Source organism: Cheilinus undulatus, linkage group 17 (assembly GCF_018320785.1).
Source record: "Cheilinus undulatus linkage group 17, ASM1832078v1, whole genome shotgun sequence".
Taxonomy (NCBI): domain Eukaryota; kingdom Metazoa; phylum Chordata; class Actinopteri; order Labriformes; family Labridae; genus Cheilinus; species Cheilinus undulatus.
The window spans coordinates 21967090-21988464 of record NC_054881.1 but is presented as its reverse complement, the minus strand read 5'-3'; the positions used below and the strand labels follow the sequence as shown (position 1 = coordinate 21988464).

General features: G+C 38.3%; 1 protein-coding gene across 2 annotated transcripts; it reads left to right on the top strand.

Annotated features, from left to right (window-relative positions):
• Positions 1 to 490: 490 nt before the first annotated feature.
• On the top strand, positions 491 to 20672 carry lhx6a (LIM homeobox 6a). Of its 2 annotated transcripts, none has more exons than XM_041810262.1 (9): positions 491 to 995; positions 1868 to 1939; positions 2130 to 2312; positions 4181 to 4302; positions 17910 to 18127; positions 18446 to 18546; positions 18664 to 18759; positions 18985 to 19159; positions 19284 to 20672. In XM_041810262.1, the coding sequence occupies exons 1-9, from the start codon at positions 918 to 920 to the stop codon at positions 19361 to 19363; spliced, it is 1125 nt and encodes a 374-aa protein (XP_041666196.1). In that variant the 5' UTR covers positions 491 to 917; the 3' UTR covers positions 19364 to 20672. The 2 variants fall into 2 exon arrangements, with proteins under 2 accessions (XP_041666196.1, XP_041666195.1); XM_041810261.1 differs by having other exon boundaries at positions 17907 to 18127.
• Positions 20673 to 21375: the final 703 nt, after the last annotated feature.

The following is a 21375-nucleotide window of genomic DNA, read 5'->3' as shown; positions in this document are numbered from 1 at the left end:
AGCGACAGCAAGATTTTAAATTAATTTAATCGGGCCAACACTTAATAAAAAACACGACTCTCTTTTCATTTATTTTCATTATTTTCATTATTTTGCTATTTACTATATTATTTTGCTATTGAATCTTAATATAGGGGCTTAAACGTATGGAGACGCTGTGAATAAAAAGACCTAAAAATACAGAGGCATTTATGTTAATTATTATGTTGCAGTCTATGAAGGTCTAGTTGTGTATTTGTAGAGCAAATAAATGGCAATTATATAGATACCTATAATTTACATTTGGTGTTTTGTCCCCTGGCAGTCGGTCTAAATGTCTGGGATATCAAACTGAGTCCAGCAGAGTTTGACTAACTTTCTATCATAACTGTTCCAAAGTGTGTCCACCCTTCTCACGCATATGAATCCGGAGGCTCACCCTCCCCCTTCTTTAACTGTGAGTCAGGCCAGAGAGCCGCGCAAACTTTCACTACAGCTCTGCACACTCACTCCGCTCCTCTGCTCTCCTCTCCTCGATTTTTGCATTCTCTCCTGCACACAACGAAACCTTGGAGTAAAAAAATGCTGCCAACCCCTCCAACTGATTCACTTCCTGTAGTCAGACGCTTTCCCTAAAGTGGAGAGAGGGGGGACACGAGAGAAAGGAAGAAATCTTTCGGTTCTGAATAAAGCTCTCTGTGGAGAAGCGAGCGGCTCCTCAGCTCTGCAGAACTTTTTTTTTTTTTTTTTTTTTTTTTTTGCACTTTGTTTCAGTGGTAGTCACAGCATCGTGAGAGTAAAACATTCGGCCTCTGTGCGCGAGTTCCACCCGAATCCACGCGCTGTACGGATGCTAAAAGTTTCTGGCACGCATCGCCGAGTCTTCATCTGAATCCACGCACCGAGTTTGGAGATACGCTGGGACACTGCAGGAGTTCATGTACTGGAAAAATGAAGTTTTGTCCCCTCTCTCAGAGGGAAATAAGATTCTGTCCGAGGGAATTCCCACGAAACAGGTACTGAAACTGTAAAAAGGGCTGTGCGTCAAAACCGTGCGTAAAAGGCTTAAATTGGAGACGTAGCGTGCATTTACACTGCATGGGCCTTGTCTGCGTGCGTGTGACTGTCTTAATTTTATGTGGTGATGTTAAAGTAGTAATATATTGTACACAGACACATTGTTGCGCTAATGTGAAATAATTTGGATAAATCAGATTTTAAAACTGGCTAGATCTATTTTCAGACACAAACAGGCGCAGTTTATTTGCAGCCTGAAGCGTCCTGTACGTGTGTAAGAGTTTTGTTTTGTCTCTCTGTGATGTCACAAGAATCATCGCTTGTGTACTGAGATCAGCTGCACGCGCCAGCCGCTGTGAAGAGGCACGCGCCTCTGTTATGAATAGCGTGATTTGCGGTCCGCGAGCCCTCTCGAGCGCTGCCAATTCGCCTGAGAAGAATTGGATTTTAATTACAGCCATTAAAAATCAAATTTGCAATTCTTTGGGTGACCCGTTGCCTTTTTCTGATTGACAGTTGAAATTGACACTCCGGGTCCCTCTTATCCGCAGCGTTTCGAGCTATTTGTAATTACAGGTAGTTTTTCCCCCCTCCACTCTCGTGTCCTGGATTGCGGAGAAAATACTATTATTGTGAGAGGCATGGGTTAAGGGGAAGGGAAAAATCAATCCAAATTGAAATAGCTTCATTAAAATGTGCCTTTTGTTGCGGGGGCCCTTTTAACGGTTTTAACCAGGCTTTATTGTCAGGACTACTTTAAAAAGAAGTAGCCTTGGAGAGCTGTCTGCAAATGTGTCCCGAGGATTTCTCAGCTGAAGATGAGACGGGGAAAGTGATGAAGACTTGCCGTTTACTGATCGTTGTCTTATAGGTGATCTGCACGGAGCATCAGAGTACACCGGGAGGCTCGCGCTGCAGCGTGGACTCTAAACACACGCCGATGGTGAGAGCTTTACTGCTGATTTATGCTTTGGAAATAACAGCATCACTCATAGGTGTAACACAACAAAGATGCATGCGGATATATTTACAGTTATGAATTACGGACGCATTGCTGCATGTTTAAAATGGCGAGAAATGATAATGGATGACGATTATTCTGTTTTACTGAGCTGTTTGTGTCCTTTTTGCAGTCTCACTCGGACGGAGAGTCACAGCGGTCCAACATGGAGCGGGAGGACACGCGCTCGTCCCCCAGCACCCCGTCCACCCCCTCCGTGTGCTCGCCCACCTCCACCACCAGCTCGGTGCCCTCCACCGGGAAGAACGTGTGCGCCAGCTGCGGTCAGGAGATCCTGGACAGATACCTGCTGAAGGTGAGAGGACGAGAATACAACCATCAACATCAGGATTCATTTTCTCCCGGAGCTTATTCTTCATTTTCAAGGCTGAAGAAAATTCATGCAGACAACGAATAGCTTGATAACTCAAGGGGAGCAGACACAGGAGACATGTAGTCCTTTAGCCCTATTTTATTTTGGACGTTTTCAGTTTGTTTTCATATATCTAGACTGTATGAACAAAATATTTGACTTAACTTCGAATTTAAGGGACACGAATAAAATAAGCTCGAATAAAACTACAAAACTACAAAGGACATGAAAAAAATATGTAGCTTCTAAACGGCTATCTCAAAGCTAAACATGTCAGTGTTGTAGCTTCATAAGGGCCTAGCTTATTCTATCATTATTTTTGATGCAAAAAAAACCAAACTAAAAGCTATTACAGTTTCTGAGTTTTTAATTTAGTTCGACATTTACCGAATTATTTAATTCAAGCTGTTAAACCTGTACTGACAGGCACTGTTTTGGAGCCCGCAGACACAACCAGGATGTTTTGGTTTTATTTTTTTTACAGCCACTGTATCAATCCGCCCAGTCCTGTCGCGTGCGCCCGCGTGCTTCCAGTAGTCTTTAGCCGCGCGCTAATGGGTGTTTGTCAGGAAGTGTGAAGATCATTAGTTCATTATCTGACTCAGGAGCTGATAACATCAAGAAAACATTTTCTTTTGTCGGTCAAGAAATACGGTGAGAGTTATTTCATTCAACTGGGCCTGTCTAGTTTAATTTAGAATACATATTTAGGATATAAAACATGTTTTATGGTCAAATTAAACAAAAATTCGATTAATTTAATTTGTTTTTTTTTTATCCTATAATGCTCTGAGAGTTTATGCTGGCTTACGTCTTGTTTTCTATTGAAATGTAGTTTCATTTTCACTGACTTAAAACAAAGTACTTTTGATTTAGCTAATTTAATAATCACCAGAGACATCACACTGATAGCATTGCTATATCAAAATATCATTTGCACTGCATTTTCGATATTTTATATATATATATATATATATAAAATGATAAAGCTATAGGCCTTTTAGTTGTGGTCGCAGGCCCTCCTAAATACAAAATAAAGGCTACTTTGAAATTCTCATTGTTAAGTATGGCTTGGTTGTTAGAGCTGACCTTTTGTAAGCCGTTCTTGAAGCAGTAAAAATGCCCCCACTTTAACCAAATTGAAAGCCTAATTACAAAACAAATAGAGAAAGGTTAACATTTTCTTTCGACTATCTACACCTTTTAAAAATGTCTGTTATATGGTAGTTAACATTAGCTCAAGTCATAAATAATAACGCTAATTATAATTCTGGAAACGGGCAGCAATATTAGTTTGCTGTGTACAAACCTCATTCAGTTGGCCATTTTATCAGTCAGTGTGCCTGTAACAGATTGCTGCTTTCATGACCTGATTTCTCTATTCACATATATACATACCTCTATAGTATGTTAAAATAACCTATGGTCAGATTATAATGCTTAAGGATTCGACGAAAAATAGTTCCTCTGTGAACAGGGTAAATGTTATTACTGTACCTATAAAGCCTTGAATACAGCGTGAAATGTTGTCAGTAGTCCCTGTTTTGTGACACTGTCTCACTATAAAATTCGAATGAGTTAAAAAAAAAATACATTGTATTGATATCAATATAAACCACTCAAAAATATTATTATTCATGGATGTCAAAACTTTATTTAAAAAAGCTATTCGATATATTCACATCATTCTGGGCTCATTTCATCACAGTCAGCTTTTTAATAAACGTCACAGCCAAACTATACTCGTATAGTGTCAGCTGCAGTGATTTATCATCTGTTTGTGTGATGACATGTCTGTCGCCTCCTCACAGGTGAACAACCTAATCTGGCACGTGCGCTGTCTGGAGTGTTCCGTCTGCAGGACGTCACTGCGTCAGCACAGCAGCTGCTACATCAAAAACAAAGAGATCTTCTGTAAAATGGATTATTTCAGGTAGGGTAAGTTTATGACCATGTTTTCAAAATACCACGTCCACTCTGCTCATAAAAAGCCTTCCTCTCCTCTCGTCTGTATCTCCCACATCTCTTTCTCTTCGTCTCTCTCTCACACTCTCTCTCTACCTTTGAGATAGATGCGGGCTGCCTAATGTAATCTTGAAAGACCTTTTGAAAAACCCTCTGTGTGTAACAAAAAGTCCTTAAATATAGCTGAAAGGTTTTGTTCTGGCTTTTCATAACGCAACGCGCAAAAGTAAAATGAAAAATGATTTTTTGTTTTACCTTATTAAGGGGCAAAAGACCGGGCGGGCTTCTTGCATTTTGGGAATTTTTATCGGCCTATCTTTTCAAGAATATTTTATCGACGTTTCACAAACGCTCAGATATGTCTGTTATGAAGTGGCGCATTGATATGACGTTGTAAGACGCTTGTATCGTTTCATTTCTCCTCTCAGACCATGAAACTGACGCTATTTAGCTCCAAAAATACTACATTTTTTTCTGCGTTTAAGCGATGGACCTGTGCACATAGCAAACACAAACACAGCCATACAAACTGAGCACGCACACAAAAATAAAGCACATAAGTCACGTGCTACGCAGCGCGTAACAACGCAGGCGGTTGTTTTATTTTCTTGAGAGGGACAATATTAAAGCGGAAGACTTGATTAAATGTAGCCTGATCGCGTTAAATTGGTTCAACTTGGCAACAAAAAACAAAAGTATTTACTGTGTTATGGTATTCCTAATTCCTTAATTTCCTGAGAGTCTATATATATATATATATATATATATATATATATATATATATATATATATATATAAATTGTTTTTATTTCTATGCTACATTGCATAAATAACTACCACCGTACATAAGGAGGAAGGCTATATTCTTATTAGGGCTGACAACAATTACTTTTTAAAATCACGATTAGTCTCAGAAGTTCTACATAAACACATCCTCTAACTACTAAAACGCCACTATTTTGCATTAAAACCGTTTTTTGTGTAATCTTTGATTTTTCTCTAAGGGTCTATTGACTTCCTGTTTGGATACAGATGTGCTTTAATGGGTAAATCAAATATTTTAACATGAACTTGACCATGGAAAAATGAACTTGTTATGGATTCAAAGGAAATAAGGGATCAGTAAAAAGGTAAATCTTTGATAACACAGGGTGCAGATGACTTTAGACCTGTCCTCTGAGCGGTCTATTTTTTTTATATTTGTTGTTTTGTTTTTAGAGAAATGAGGCATAAATGAGCAGTGGTGGAATTATCTTGCATCACTGTGGCTGCAGGGAGACGCTGCGGTGGCTTAACCAAAGTGTGCTGAAAGAGATGATAATGCATGTGACTAATCGTGATTTTTTTTAAATTAGTGGACTCGTTGCAGACCTTGATTAACTGCGATTACTATGATACATCTTAACAGCCTTAATCTTTATATTTAGCAACACAAATGCAATAGTAAAAGACATCTATGCATTTGCATGAGGAAAAAAACAGAATTTCATACTCTTAGAAAAATGGGACAGTGTAGAGGGAGTTATGTTGATCTATCATAGTTTAAAAAGTTACTATTTTCACTGCAGTTGTTTCTATTACACATTTATCGTATAGTTATTGTTCATCTGGCTGAGGAGGGATTGGTCTTGGTTGTCTGATTTATTTTACTGATATATTTTATTTCAGTTTTATTGTGTGAGTGAACTCGTTTGCTGTGTGTCTGATTGAAACCTGAGACCAGGCCACCTCTCTGAGGTTTATAATCACCAGCAATTAGTTGTCCTCCAACCCAGACCCTCAGGCCTCCAGACCAGCAATTAGACTGCCCCGAGTGCCTGGTCAGCATGTTTCTGATCTGAATACGAGTCTTATCCAAACTTAAAACGCACACTAAAACAGTTCTGTGCGCACTTAGACGCACAGCTAAATCTGAAAACATGAATACGATTTACATGCCGATATTAGCTGGAACACACTGCAAACATTGCCTCCTTTTATAACGTACACAGAGAAACACACATAAACATACACTGAGATCTCTGTTTATTTATGCACGTCCAGCAGCTGCCAATCATCCAGCTTGTTTTTTTCACAAAATGGAGATTTGTGTTTGCTCAGCCACATCATAATAATATTTTACCTGACCCGTCTCCATTTAAGTGCTTCTTCTCCATTCACCCCTCTCGCCCTCAGCTCTGCTCCCAGGACTGAGCCGCTTTTAAACATGCAGATTGGATTTAAAATGAGTCACAGCGTTAGTACATGAGTGGTAGCAATGGAGCTGTCATATGACATACTCATCAGAAAAATCCTACACTGTAATTAAACCCAATAGACTAGATTAATGAAACATGTCTAATTGGTAACTGTTAGCACTAGGCTAAAGATGGTAACACCTACCATAAATTATCACCAAAGAAATACGTTATACTAAAGACAGACCACACAGGATTATACATAACAAATCAATGTGAAGGAGGGCTCTATGTGAATGAACTCTAGCTAGTTATTAAGAAAAATAAATCTAAGTCGAACAGCTTCCAATTCACACTGTTGCATCTCTTCAGCTAGATTGCCCTAGCATTTGCAAATTAGCCCATAACACATTATAAAACCAAAATGTAGTAAGAAAATATGTTGTTGAAATCATCCTTAAAGGTGAATCTCACTCATTTCTAATGGTCAAACAAACATAACACACAAAGGACAGCTTAAATTTAATCATTATAAATACATAACATTAAAGTTTATTAATCCTAGAGCCTAGCTAAGCAGAATAGCTGTGGCTACAATTTCAGCCCAAAACTCAAGTGAAATATTGTGATTTGGTGAAGTTAAAATCTTATAAAATGTCAATATGTTAATCTAAATCTCCTATTTATTACATATAAAGAGATACAGATGCTAAAATAACAAGATCAAATTCGGCACATTTTGTTTGTATCACTGAGATCTTTGGATTAAGAAAATGTTGGTTTATAACTTCCACTTTATTTTCAAGTCCTACCTACCATGTAATGAAATTGTTTTCAATGTAGCGATTTTATGTAGGTGTACGAGTCAAGCATCGAACAGGAGGTCGATCATGCCATTAACTCAACTCAGCTCTATTTTCATAGCCCCATCACACATAAAAACATGCCGCCCAACGTGCTTTAGAAAGAACAGAGAAAATAGAAACTAAAGCGGTGAAGGAAATGACTAAAGCATATGCTAGTTTTCATTAGACAGTCATATAATCACGATGAATAAACTGCTAAAAATATTGATTTGTCAAACTGATATACTGATGAAACAAAATCGGTAAAAGAATTTATTAGGTAGCTATGTTGAAATTACATTGAAACCAGCTTTCCCATAAAAACTGGGAAAGTTTTAATATGAAGAAAATGATAAAACCTTTGTGTATGCTCTGTATCCTTCAAAAAAGTTGTTCCCAACCTCTAAAGACCCCTAAAAAATCCCCAAATGTTAATGATATCCTTTTTTTTTTTTTTAAAGATTTGTTTTTGGGCCTTTTCATGCCTTTACTGGATAGAGTAAGGCCAGTGGATAGACTCAGAAACAGGGAAGAGAGTGGGGAGACATACTGTAAAGGGTCACAGGTCGGATTTGAACCCGGGCCACCCACGTGCGTGGGTAGTGCCTTAAACCGCTCAACCATCTCCACGCCCAATAGCTTGGTTTTTTAGCTTATTTCTTGCTACTGGCTTGCAGAAAATGTCTATTAAGATCTTACATGTCTATTGTAAACTTATACAACTGTAACCAGACCTTACCTCAGTTAAATGTGTTCAACAGAATTGTTATTTCAAGCACTACCTGAGTAAAAACATGGGGAAAAAAAGGCTGACAGTACCCTTAATGAATAATTCAGTGACTCATCCAAATCACCCAAATGTTACCAGTAGGACCAGTTTCCACAAGTGTCGTCCTTTTGTCCTTAAAATCCACCTTTTCCCTAAAATGGATACGTAACATCTTTAACATTACATAAATGTGTAATGTGTCAGATCATTTCTTTAAATTAATGGCAAAAAAGAGTATAGAATAGGGCTGTCAAGATTAATAATGACAAATTAAGGTCCACAACTACAATTACAGACTGCTTCGTGGACAAGTCAAAGGTCATCTGAGTCTGTGTAATCAAACATTTATCATTTTACTGCCCCCTTTTTTTCTTTTTCAATCCATTACTAGTTCTTTTTTCCATAGTCAAGTTCATGTTCAAATCTACCAACAAAAGTAGGTCTGTGTCCAAACAGGAAGTCAATTACCCTTAGTTGAAGACAGTATAAGAAGCGGTGGTTCTCAGATGGTGTGGTAAGGCACACTGTGTGCCTTCAGCCAAGTCTTGGTGTGCCATAGTAGTTTGTTTAACCATACATAATTACTACAACTATACAATAACTTAAGTTCAGTCAAGACCACTTTGTCAAAAAACACACCTGATGTGTAGTTATAGATAGTTTTTCTTTATTAGCAGTTGTGAATTTGCACTCATTGCTGTTATTCATATGACTGTTCTTGGATCCCCCTCCCTACCCTCCATGGAAAGCATTAAACAGGAACACCACAACGCTCCTGCCTTTCCTGTGCCTACAAGGAAAGCTCGGAGCAAGGAGAGAAGCAGCAAAAAAAAACAAAAAAAAAAAACAAAAACAAAACAGAGCAGAGCAGGCATCAATAACAACAGAATAACACGATAAAGTCAGCGGTAGAATAAAGGAGGAGCTGGGGTGGAGGAGGGCTGTAAAAAGCAGCTTGTAGAGTGAGCAGCAAAGCATAGCCAGGCTTTAAATGTGGCAGCATGAGTGCAATTTGCCATTAGTGTGCTTACAGCTCGCTGTCAGCTGATGATGGCTTGCGTAAGATCAGCAGATCTCAGTTATATGGCAGTGCTTGACTCCATGGCCTTCCTGAACTAACACTATACACCTGATTTATTGTTACATGTAAGAAGCTATTTTGTATAAACATGGTTTTGCTGTGCCTTGAAATTTTGGCTTGATCTTAGGTGTGCCTTGGGCAAAAAAGACTGAAACCCAAATAATTAAAGGATGCATTTAATTACAGAAATTCAGAGATTAATTAATCATAATTAAAATTTTTAATCTTTTCAAAGACCTTGCATAGAAGATTTAATTCAAAAACTTTCCCAATAACCTGAATCCACCCAACATCTTTCAAACTATAATACTGACACATAATTACGAGATACAACGCAAGATAATTTTAAAGTTCAAGAGTCTGATCATAATAAAAAACACATCTTTGATTTAAGTTTCTCTTCTACATGTAGAAAAACTACCTGCTGTGGGAACAGATTCTAAAAATAAATGACAAGCAATGTGCTAAGCTATCTGATTTGATAGTCTGGATATGCTGCAGGTCAAACTGCTGGCCGTGGCTGTAACTTTTACTCAAAATGGATACAGTCATGAGAGAAAAATCCTCCTTTGCATAATAATATTTGATACCCTTGGACGTCACTCTGGAAAAGGAGAAAATATTTAGAGGCTCTTGCAGTAACAGCAAAGCTCTGCTGAAGGGCTGGGGCCTGCACAAAGGTTACCTCTGTAAATATAAACTGTAATCTGGGTTTAGGCCAGATTTAAACAAGGCTAAACACCACTGTGAGTCCAGATCCTCTGGGCTGGGTTCAAACCTCTGGAGATATTTCCTCATCTGTGTCAGCCTCTCATCTGGCTTTGGACTGACAGCTGCTTTAATGGGGCGTAATAGCAGGAAATCAGACTGGGTTTCCCTGCATATATGTGTGTGTGTACATGGGGGGAGGAAGGTGGTGTGGGTATGTCAGAATAGGGAGCTCAGGACAGAGCCCATGCTGTGCCTCTCAAATCCACGTCAGGCCTCAGGGGCTTGCACACATATACGCCAACGATTTCTTTATCAGCCTCCACCCCTCCCTCACCTCGCTCTGTAGAAACATCATCCTCGTTCATGAGCTACAGGCCACACAGGAAGTTGCATTGCTGCACTAATCAGAGGCACCCTGGGATACTGACAGTGTAACCAGAGTCTGTGTATGTAGGAAACGCTGTGGGTTACATGTGTGCATGTGTATTTGTCTCTTTATGTATAAATGTGCGCATAACGTCACAATAATTATTCATCAACCCACCTCTGGTATGCTGATTAGGTCTCCATAGCAGCAGAGACAAGAGAGTAAAAGAGTGATTTATAAAGAACTGAAGGATCTAGAGTTATAATAAGACATCTGCCACACAATGCTGCACATTTCTACAGTAGTATAACAGAGCGAAATATGTAAGTTTGAATTAAATAGTGGGATCTATGTTAAAGCCTGATAATATGTGATCAATTTCCCCCCTCTTAGATTTCCATTCAAAAGCTGAACATGAACCTTGGGTCTTAAAACCACAGAGTCAAGCAAGGAATCTCAAAGGATAAATCTAACAGAGGTTAAAGTATATGCTGAAAATATGAGAATTAATGCATAAAACATGTACCTCCTCAGCAGGTGAATTACTGTGAAAAAGAGTTAAGATTAGACGAAAGATGGTGAGCACATAAGAAAGATCTAGAGGAAAGAAGGAGGTTTGCGGTGCAGGATTTTCCCTCATGTGAGTGATACAGGGGGCTGTGAGGATTGACATCACTCCAAAATCAACAACAGGTTTTGGATACAAAGACAAAACGAGATACAAAAAAGATGTGGGGATGTGGAGGAAGGAAGGAGGTCGGAAGATGGAGGAGGAGATGAAGATGGAGGAGCAGGATGGGGTTAAAAAAAGGGGATGATTTGCAGCTTTTCTGGGTTCTGTCTTGGAGCATGAAACTGACAAGCTGTCATGCTAGATTAGCTCCAAAGATCCACAATGTTTTCCTCTTAAAACAGGCTGGAATTTTTTGTAACAATCTGAAATGATACTTACACGCAGAACAGTAAGTCAAGGAGACCATTTGTCTCCGGATTGGCTTTATTGGGTTATAAGAGGGTTTGTTTTGCCTAAGTTGCACATATCTGTGACAGCTTAAGGCCGCTGTAAGTGCTATGCCAGCTAATTTTATTTCATGGTCACTACAAATACTTTAACCCCACTTTATTTCATTTGCACTGCAGCTGAATTGAATTTGTTTGTTATGAGGAATAACAGGAGTCGGGAACTATGGATGCTTTAACATCGCCGTGTTGCATAAATGAAGCTTAATTGATAGTGATTATTCACACAGCAGGAATTTTCTCACGAGGTTACAGAGTTTAAATGCTAAAAAAATCTTATGCTAGTAGTTATCTGTTTTTACAACTGTTGTAATTTCATTTCTATCCAATATATCACCAATTAAAACACAATAAAGATGAAGATCCCGGGTGAGGACAATATTATTAATGCTAAAATGTACACTTTTTAGTTGTGCTGCCTGACACTACAAAATTTTAACATTATACCTGGCTTATTGAGGCGTCTTAAATCTACTTGTCTTTTTTCTCTTTTCTAAATTGTACTTTTTTGAGGTATATGTATCAGATTTTATCCAGTACCCATTATGCAGATATTCTGATATTAATTTAAGACAATAACGACATATAAATGTATAAATGTGGTTCAGACTCAAACCTTAAATCCTTAAAATACACTTTAAAATTTAAGGATGAACAAAGAAACAAACTTCAGTCCTTTGCCCTTGGTCTGTTGGTTCTGCCTTAAACTTTACAAACTTATTTGTACATACAGTTGATATTTACAGGCAACATAGGCCAATATTTACAGCTGATGCAGGCCGATATTTACAGCTGATAAATGGGTAGTAAATATCAGCAAAAATGTGTTTTTGATACCAATAATTATCTTTTAAGCAAATGTCTACTGGTACCAATATCCTGAGGATATTGTGCATCCCTACTTTTTTGGTATCACCTGTATGGCAAGGTTCCATGTGAACAGAGCTGATACTAAAATGTAGTGGTGGGTTATCAGTGATTTAAATGCTTGAGTTGTGTTGTAGTGCACACACAGCATAACCGATGTAATTATTAACATAATAGAGTGATATGTGACGGACAATAGCTCAGCCTAAGTCCTGTCATTAGCATGTTTCGCCCTACCATGAGTCAGGTAACAGGCCAAACATTACCCATCTGTGCTGTTGTAATCAACATGCAGCACAGTAAGCATATAAAACATGTCATGTCCTCTCCAAGTCAGATGTCTGTAATAACAGGAACATGCAGCAAGTGTTTTCGCTTTGCAAAGCGTCTCTGTCGACCATTCTTGGGCCTTGACACACACTGTGTGCTGCATTTGATCGACTTGGTTTAACTGTAGCCCATTGCAGCGGCAGTTCATTTTATAACGGCATCAACAACTGCTGAAAGATGTGTTTTTCATGATTCGCTTGTTTTCAGTCCACAGTGAGTCAAAGAAGTGGGCTGTGGCATTAAACAAGGTCAGAGAAGCAGCTGTAAACTCTGTAGCAGCACAAACTCACTGGCTCTGTTAATGCAAAGTTAAATGAATGTGAAAAATGTTATTTCAATTGTATTCTTCACAGTTAAAGTCTGTAATTGTTATTTTTCTAGGGTGCTTCTATTGTGAATGCCCACATCAGGAAATGTGGTGTAGTCAGTCGAAGCTTGACTTCAGCAGGAGAGAAATGAAACTTAAAACTAAAGGTGCAGTTACAAAGAAGTGAACACAGAGACTTATAAAATCATTTCTCTGTGATCTTATGCTCAGATTGGAGTGGAGTACTATCATACAACCCCCTAATTGTTGGCTTTGTGCTACTGTAGAGCCTCCAAAACTACCTGTGTTCATTTGTATTTTGTCTTATTGCTTGCATCCGTCTCTGTAAAGGAACCTGTCTACTAACTGTGACAAAAAGCCACAGAGTGGTTGGTACCAAAGCCCAGTCAAGTTGAGCCATGCTGAGCTGGTACTATAGATGGGAAATGCACCCAAACATGCTTCTGATAAATAAAAACTAGCCGAGTCTCACAATATATTTTCACTGTCCATCAATGTTTCAAATGCTGTGTAATTTGAGAATTAATGTTGCTTTGCTGTCAGCACCCTTGGTAATTTTCAAGTCTCATCTTCAAGGCTGCCCGCATAGGGGGGGTAAAAGGGTAAAGCTTTCTGGGCCCCAGAGTCATGGAGGTTAGCAAAGGCAGTTTCCTAAATTGAAACCAAGATGAGGTTTGATGTTAAACCTAAGAAGTATTTTTACTTGTCAAAGCAACAAAATACACATTTTATTTATTGTTTTTGTTAAAAATATAACAAAGCCTTTTCTGGTTTTATCCAGTGTTTTTGTAATTTTAACGTGGTGGGTCGGCTCATTGGACTAGGACAGTAATGCTAAGACCTGCAGCAATGTTTTTTTCTCTGATATTAAAGTCAGTTAGCCAAGGAGGTGAATGTTAACCAAGGGCCAAGTGCTTACGCTACAGATCCAGTGTGCATGCAGTGATATAATTAAATGGCATCTAGAGAGGGCCCAGTCATTTTTATGGGCAGGCCTGCTTGTCTCTGTATCCTCTAAGTGGCTGAATCTATTGTTACCTGTTATTTGACTGTAGGGAATTATCTTAAATATGCCGTGTTGATTTATAAATGGCAGATTTGCCACCAAATTTTATTAGTCAGTTGTGACTAGAAGCAGTGAAATGATTAAGATTGACAATCTATATTTTTACATCTTAGGATGCAGCACCATGGCATTAAATAGCATTTGAGCTTTACACCATTAAGAGTGACATCAGGGACGATGGCCACTTTATGACTATGGGGATTTACTTGTAAGAAGCAGATGCAGAATAAGAGAGAGCCTTAAACAGCAGTCATTTAATATGCACTTCAAATATTCTTTTTGGTATTTATATGAGTCTTACACTCAACAAGCTTATATACATGAAGAGAGCTACTAGTTTGTGAAATGTCTGGGATATAGTATGCTTTCATCCCAGATAGAGTGGACTTGAGTGCACTGATGCACTGCCAAACCCACTCACTTGGCAACCCTCGTACTCTCCGTCCCCCTGCTCTCTCTGCCATCCACGCTCTTTACTTTGCTGTTTCCCTCAGCCAATTACTTCCCCTCTCTCCACGTCTGCTCTTTTTATCCTGCCCTCAGCAGTCCCAGCCTTCTTCGTACCTTTCAACTACTGACTGCTCTTTGAATTTGTCTCATGTTTGCGATGCTAGAGCTGCTTTTCTTGTGTGAGTAGCTACATTTGTTATTACGACTGTCAGAAATGTTGAGTCATATAAGCTCTAGAGGTTTCTGTCAGAGCCTGTTTTACAGAATTATCCCATCAATATCCAAATGTTTCCAATTTGAGGAAGAAGAAGAAAAAAACAGGCCATACAATTTGCTGTTATTCAGTTTTACCCTTGAGGCAGCACTTTTTCTCAAGCTGCCTCCCACTCCAGAATTGGCAGCTGCTGACCCCATCAATGGCTCTTAACCTAACCGTAACCTTCTCAAACCTACAGCGCTTTACACCCATTAGACCCATAATGTGCTCTTTAAACGAGGGACTTAGTCTCTTTTGATTCTGGTGTTAAAGAGGACATTTGTATGATATTTCTGTTGTATTAAAGGGCCAGCTGCTCAGAGAAACATTTATCACTAAAGAGTATGAGGCTGCTGATATTTTATGCCTTAATTTTTCTTACAAATCTCTTTAAAAGGCCAGAAATGACCAAGCATTGGCCAAGTTTGATATAGCCCATTATTATTGCCTTAGACATCTATTGTTCAATTAAAACTATTGAGAAAAAAGGGAAGCTTATTTGTTGCATAGATTATCTTATTGACATGAACATAGGATATGTTGATACTCATGTTTCACATCACACTTCTTCTATAGACTACCTACAAAACACCAAATATATAATCAAAAAGTGTAGAAAGGAGCTTCTTGGACTCAATAGAGAGTATATTTGAGGGGCTCTTTAGCATGAGATTCATGTAGTCAATGAAACAACAAGAAAAAACTCCAAGGCATTCTCTTTGAACAGTAAAATGTCTTTATTTTCCTACACCTTTGAAGAGGGTGCCTTGGGTTGGGTTCCATTGCATCATTCAGTCTTGTTTGAATGACTTATGGGGAAAAACTTAGATCCTTGGGCTTATAAGAAAGCTACTGAGAGTCTTTTGATACATATATATATATATATATATTATTATTAGGACTGTCAGCATTAATGGCATATATTAGGGTCCATTGTAGTGCATTTCAGGCCCTTTCAGCACACTTTGGTTAAGCCACTGCAACCACAGTGATGTAAAATAAGTCCACCATTGCTCCTTAATGCCTCATTTTACTTTGAAAAATTAGACATTTTAGTGGACAAGTCAGCAGTAATCTGCATCGTGTTGTCAAAAATGGACCTTTTTATTGTTCACTTACTTCCTTTCCCATGCATAATAAGTGTCCATTCCTGCGGTTAAGGTCACAATGTTATCTTTTAGCTACCTGAAGTTCCTTATTTTCTTTCAAAATAAAAGCAGGTCTGTCTCCAAACAGGAAATCAATTACACACAGTTTAAGACAGTTAAAAAATCGAAAATGAAACAAAAACAGTCGTAAATGCAAACTATTTGATTTTCCAGATGGGGAGAGTAATCATGCTTAACCACAGATTTTTTTTTTTTTTTTTTTTTGTAAAGATTTTTTTTTTTTGTGGTCAGCCTTAATCATAATATTTTCTACATATCTATGATGGCATAGTAAAAAAAACAAAACATTAAGAAGTGCAATGGTGCAATTTTGCTCTTTCTGTGGGCTCTCTTGACAGGAAATATGCTTTTTAAACTAGTCTCAACTCCCATATTTTTCTTGAATTATACTTAATTATTATATTGTAACATTAATTATTATCATTAAATAAGGCTTTTGGGTGATTTGACTCAGAGCCATGCATTCTACTACTGTAGAGACTCCCATATCAGCTGTGTATAAATACACAACAAAAAACAGTCTCTTTCAGATACATTAATTACTGCCATTTTAGTAAGTTTTGCAAAAATAAAAAATAAAAATAAAAATAAAAATAGTGTCCAGCTTTTACTGAAGGCTTTTAAATATGTTTTGATATGTTTTGATGTTATATGTTTTGTTATAGTTTTTGACTGGTTTTAAGAGATTAAATTGGCTATTTCTCAGACTTTTACAAAAGGGGCTAATACACCATTAATTTGAGCCTTTTTATTATTTTTATTTTAAGGATGGTAAAGCTTTTCAGTTGTCTTTTAATGTATTCTTATATTCACATATCTCAATGCTCCTTGTGTCTGAGTTTGTGGGGCTATGACTCATGTTTATACCTTGCTGCAAAGCTAATTCCCCTGGGGAAAATAAAGTTGAAATTGAATTGTCTAAAACAGAAGCCTTAATCTCACAAACTGTCTTGCATTACAAAAGATTTAGCTATGGTGATATGATTCAGATCCACATATCCCTGCAGCTGTAGATAATACTGAAAACAGTGAGTATTGGCTGAACTAGAAATAGTTCCTGTCCATTTGATTTTCACTACTGTTTGATTGATGATTTGTGAAATTAAAATGCCAGCTGCTCTGGGAAGCTTCTTAGCTTTTTCTAGAAAATATGAACAATACATAAACAATAGCTGCCAATAAACTAGGAACTTCTTAATCACCATGCACATTGGACCTGCGCTAACAGATAAAATCAGAGTTGGTGAATGAAACAAACACTGTGGAGATATCAATATGTAAAGAATAAGGCATAATTTTTTTATTTTTTTCCTCATATTACTAAAAACACCATCCTACCACACTGAAGCCACACTATATGAATATAGATGTTACTGATTTGATGTATGGCAGTCTCTTCTCTGACCTTTTCTCTTTGACATTTGTATTTGTCTCATTCTGTTCACAGTCACAATCAAGTATTTCAAATGACTTGTGTGTTTTTTCCGGTGTTCATTTTGAGAAATTGTCGTGTTGTATTTGCTGACTTAACAAATGTAGACCGCCCTCTCTCTGACCATTGATCTTTCATCGTCCCCCTCTGTGCCCCTGAAACCCCCCACCCATTCAGAACAGTAAGTCAGGTGGTTTAAGTTTATATGCAGCCTGACCTCACTGTTGCTATCAGTTACAGCGCGGCGATCTTGAGTGATGTCATGCGAGTCTTTCTTCATCTTCCACTGTGTGTAAAACCACCCTGGTTTACATGTGTGTGAGTGTGAGTTGTGTTTGTGTGCGAGCGTGTGCACACGTCAGGGCCTTCATGCATCAGCCAGGAAATTGCAGGTGTTGGTTTGTTTGCATTCAAAGCTCAGCTTGCAGCCGCAGCCAGGAGTCTTTTCTGAGGGCCATATCCTCCTCCAAGGTTTCTTCCTTAAAGTCTTTGAGTTCTGCCAAAAGTTCAAATTTAAAAACATTTATTTTGACTTCAGTTCTCCTGAGAAATTCCCACAGAATAGGTCGTCTGTTGAATTCTATGTGCAATATCTGGCCTTGGGATAAAACTTACATTTTCTCCTCCAAAATGTTGCTTTAACCACATTAAAAAAATTACTAATTCCTCATCGTTTTCTTCTCCTCTTCTTCTCTCCCTCACAGTAGGTTTGGTACTAAGTGTGCCCGCTGTGGGCGGCAGATATACGCCAGTGACTGGGTGCGACGAGCCAGAGGTAACGCATACCACTTGGCATGTTTTGCATGCTACTCTTGTAAGAGGCAGTTGTCAACGGGTGAGGAGTTTGGCCTGGTGGAGGAGAAGGTTCTGTGTAGGATCCACTACGACACCATGGTGGAGAACCTTAAACGCGCTGCTGAGAGTGGTGAGTGCTGGATCAGGGAGATTTAATGTCATGGCTCTATGTGGATACCAAGATGTTTGCATAAGAAGGCTGTCAGAATTTGCAGAATATCATATTCTTAGTGTGCAGTTGCAAAAATAATCACATAGTTGACCATTTCTTGTATAATTTATATTCATACTGAAAGAGTTTAGTGTAATAAATTGCTACTGGATTATGCTACAAGAGTCCAAGACCCTCAAGTTTGGCTGTCAAAGTGAAGAAAAATAAGACACACTTTGACACTTGGCCAATTTAAATCTCCACATTTTTCATCTCATATTTGTGCTTTAATTTCAGGCAACGGTATCACATTAGAAGGAGCAGTTCCAACAGAACAAGACAGTCAACCCAAACCGGCCAAAAGAGCTCGGACATCCTTTACTGCAGAGCAGCTACAGGTTGGCCTCATTAGAATATGTTCCTAATAAATCTCATTTTGTAAATATGGAGCAGTCTGGCCTTAATCAGATTTGAAAAGCACTTGATTTATGCTAATGTTCTCACTCAACTTGTAGATTATGCAGGCTCAGTTTGCCCAGGACAACAATCCAGATGCCCAGACGTTACAGAAGCTAGCCGACATGACAGGTCTCAGCAGGAGAGTTATACAGGTCAGTACAGACAGACCTCTGCTTCTATTACTGATTAAAAGCATTACAAGCAACAGTTAAAGCTGCATGTACTGACATATTTAAATTAAAGATACGAGTTGTAATGTAGCTTTAAACATGTCATAGTTTTGTCAGTCATTTACTCTGAAAATTACCCAAATAAATCAGCGTTTTCCATTTCAAGCACGAAGCTACATGATGTCTGGCTACGTTGCTTCTTTGTAGGTGTGGTTTCAAAACTGCAGAGCAAGACACAAAAAGCACACACCCCAGCACAGTGGGGCTCCCCAAGGTCATCCCCAGTCCAGGATTCCCTCGTCCTTGCCTGATGAGCTGCATTACTCCCCCTTTGGCAGCCCTGAGCGGGCACGCATGGTGGCCCTACATGGGTACATCGACAGTGAGTTTGGATATTGTGCAACAGCTGCATCCACCTATGAGCTCTTAGTCAATTTGGTTATTTCTGACTATATTGTTGTATTTTTCACAATCTTAATCTATTTATGTTTTTGTTTGATCTCTAGGTCATCCTTTCTCCGTGTTGACCTCTCAGGGTCTCCCTCACCAGGCCATGTCGCTGCCCCAGCTCCCCCTCAGCCGCTAGCTGAGCTTAGCCACTTAGACCCCTACAACCTCTATGACCCTTAAACCTCCGGATCTTGGACCTGCACCACAGGTCACACGGGAGTCAGCTTGGAGAAAAGACAAATCTCACAGGAATGTCACTACTCGGAAACAGCGAAAAAAAGGAGGTTAAAAAGCAAGACTTTTTGTCTGTTATTGTCCTGAGGACAGGATTATTCCTCCTGCAGCCACTTGATTGAAAAATAAGAAAAAGCTCTTCTTTTCAGGAACTTACTAACTGAATTTTACACCACCCTGAAGACTCATTCTGCATCACATGTACAGCATCCTCCACTCTACTCTGACATCCTCCAACTTGAAGGTGGAGCGAGATTTAAAGGACTGATACTGTCAGAAAACTGAAGATAAACAATGAGGGGAATATTAAAGGGGGCTGTGCACACAGTAGACCACATTAGAGGTAAGACTCCTTCTTTTCTCTCTAAGCAACCATGAAGGAAACCTAACTGTAAATGAAATATGTTGACTATTGAAGCATTTTCTGTAGGAGTGACATTGTGGCTTAATAACATCTCAAAATTGGTCAATCTTCCACTGAAATTACATGAAACTTTTGTAAAGCGTGAGAATAATGTGTGCCTTATCTTTTCCATTGTATTATTTCAAACAACTTGGATTTTGAATCTGAAATTGTAAGAAAATCATATTTTATGTCCACCAAATGCATCTGGTTTGTAATGAAGGAAAGGCACAACACCAGGGCATTTTTATCATTAAATTATCACTGTAACATTAGAGGAAAGAGACTTTAATTTGCTGCAAACCTGCTAAATTTCTTTAACTGTCAGAGAAACAGAGATGTTGAGCATACAAGTCATTTCCTATAAAATCTGAAATGTAACAAGTTACATATTTTCACATGTCCAAATAATTGTATTGTCACTAATTTATAAGTTCTACGGTTGCTTGTTCAGCCTCCTGTGTGCATGAGTGTCTCACAAATGAGGAGAAAATCAAGTGTTGGTGTATTGGTACAATATAAATCAGACCGAGGCTATACGTGTGCGTTTCAGTGTGAGAGTGAGTGAGTGTGTGCTGGCAGTGAGAGCAGGTGTGCATCTGTATTTTAGTGCCATGGCCATTGTGTTAAGCGCAGGATCCAACAAGACCTCAACGTCCTTGTATTTATTGACATGGTAAATCCCTGTAAAGCACTTTTTCCCCTCTGAAAGTTGTTTTGTTAAGAAATAAAAACTTTGAATGAAATGAAACAAAAAAGTTTATTTGATAGACTGCATAATAAATGTTTTGTGTACTAAAATGCAATAAAATAGAACGTGATATTTTGTGGTTTTTGCATCCTTTTTCAAGGAAATACAAATGAAACGTTAATTCAATTTTAGCAGCATGTTTGACATAAATGGGAAAATGGGCACAAAGTGAAAAAAAAAACTGTTTAACTGCAAGAATTTTTCAAATGGTAACCGTGCAAGTATTTTATTAGCATGTTTATTTTCAATCTGTGATTTTTCCATGTCTCACTCCTTGTGTGAACAGTTTGGCACAAATTCCCAGTTGTGTGTGAACAAACATTTTGCGCCTTTTTTGTGGACACACATCCTGTCATGAGTGTGTTTTGTACTTATTTTGGAGGTGTATCAGTCATTAGGCAAGGTGCAAGGGTGAATCTTTGGAAGATTCACTGTTGTTCTTAATACTTAACACATTTCACTTTACACTGGATTTTAAAAAGCATTTGGGGGCAACAGTTTCAATTTATAAGACTTAAAGTAGAAGCTTGGTCTTACATGACTCAAATACTAAAGGATTGTTCTCTGTAAATGTGAGCTGTACATGAGAAACTGATCTGATTTGAAAAAAGGTTATCTCGGAGAACATGCATGAGTCATAATTTGCAAATATATACTTAGCATTGAAATATGATTTTGTAAAATTTTGTAAAAGAGTCAGCAGCACCGCTAAGTCATCCACAAATCTAATTCATCATATTTTTCCTATGGTAAACTAATA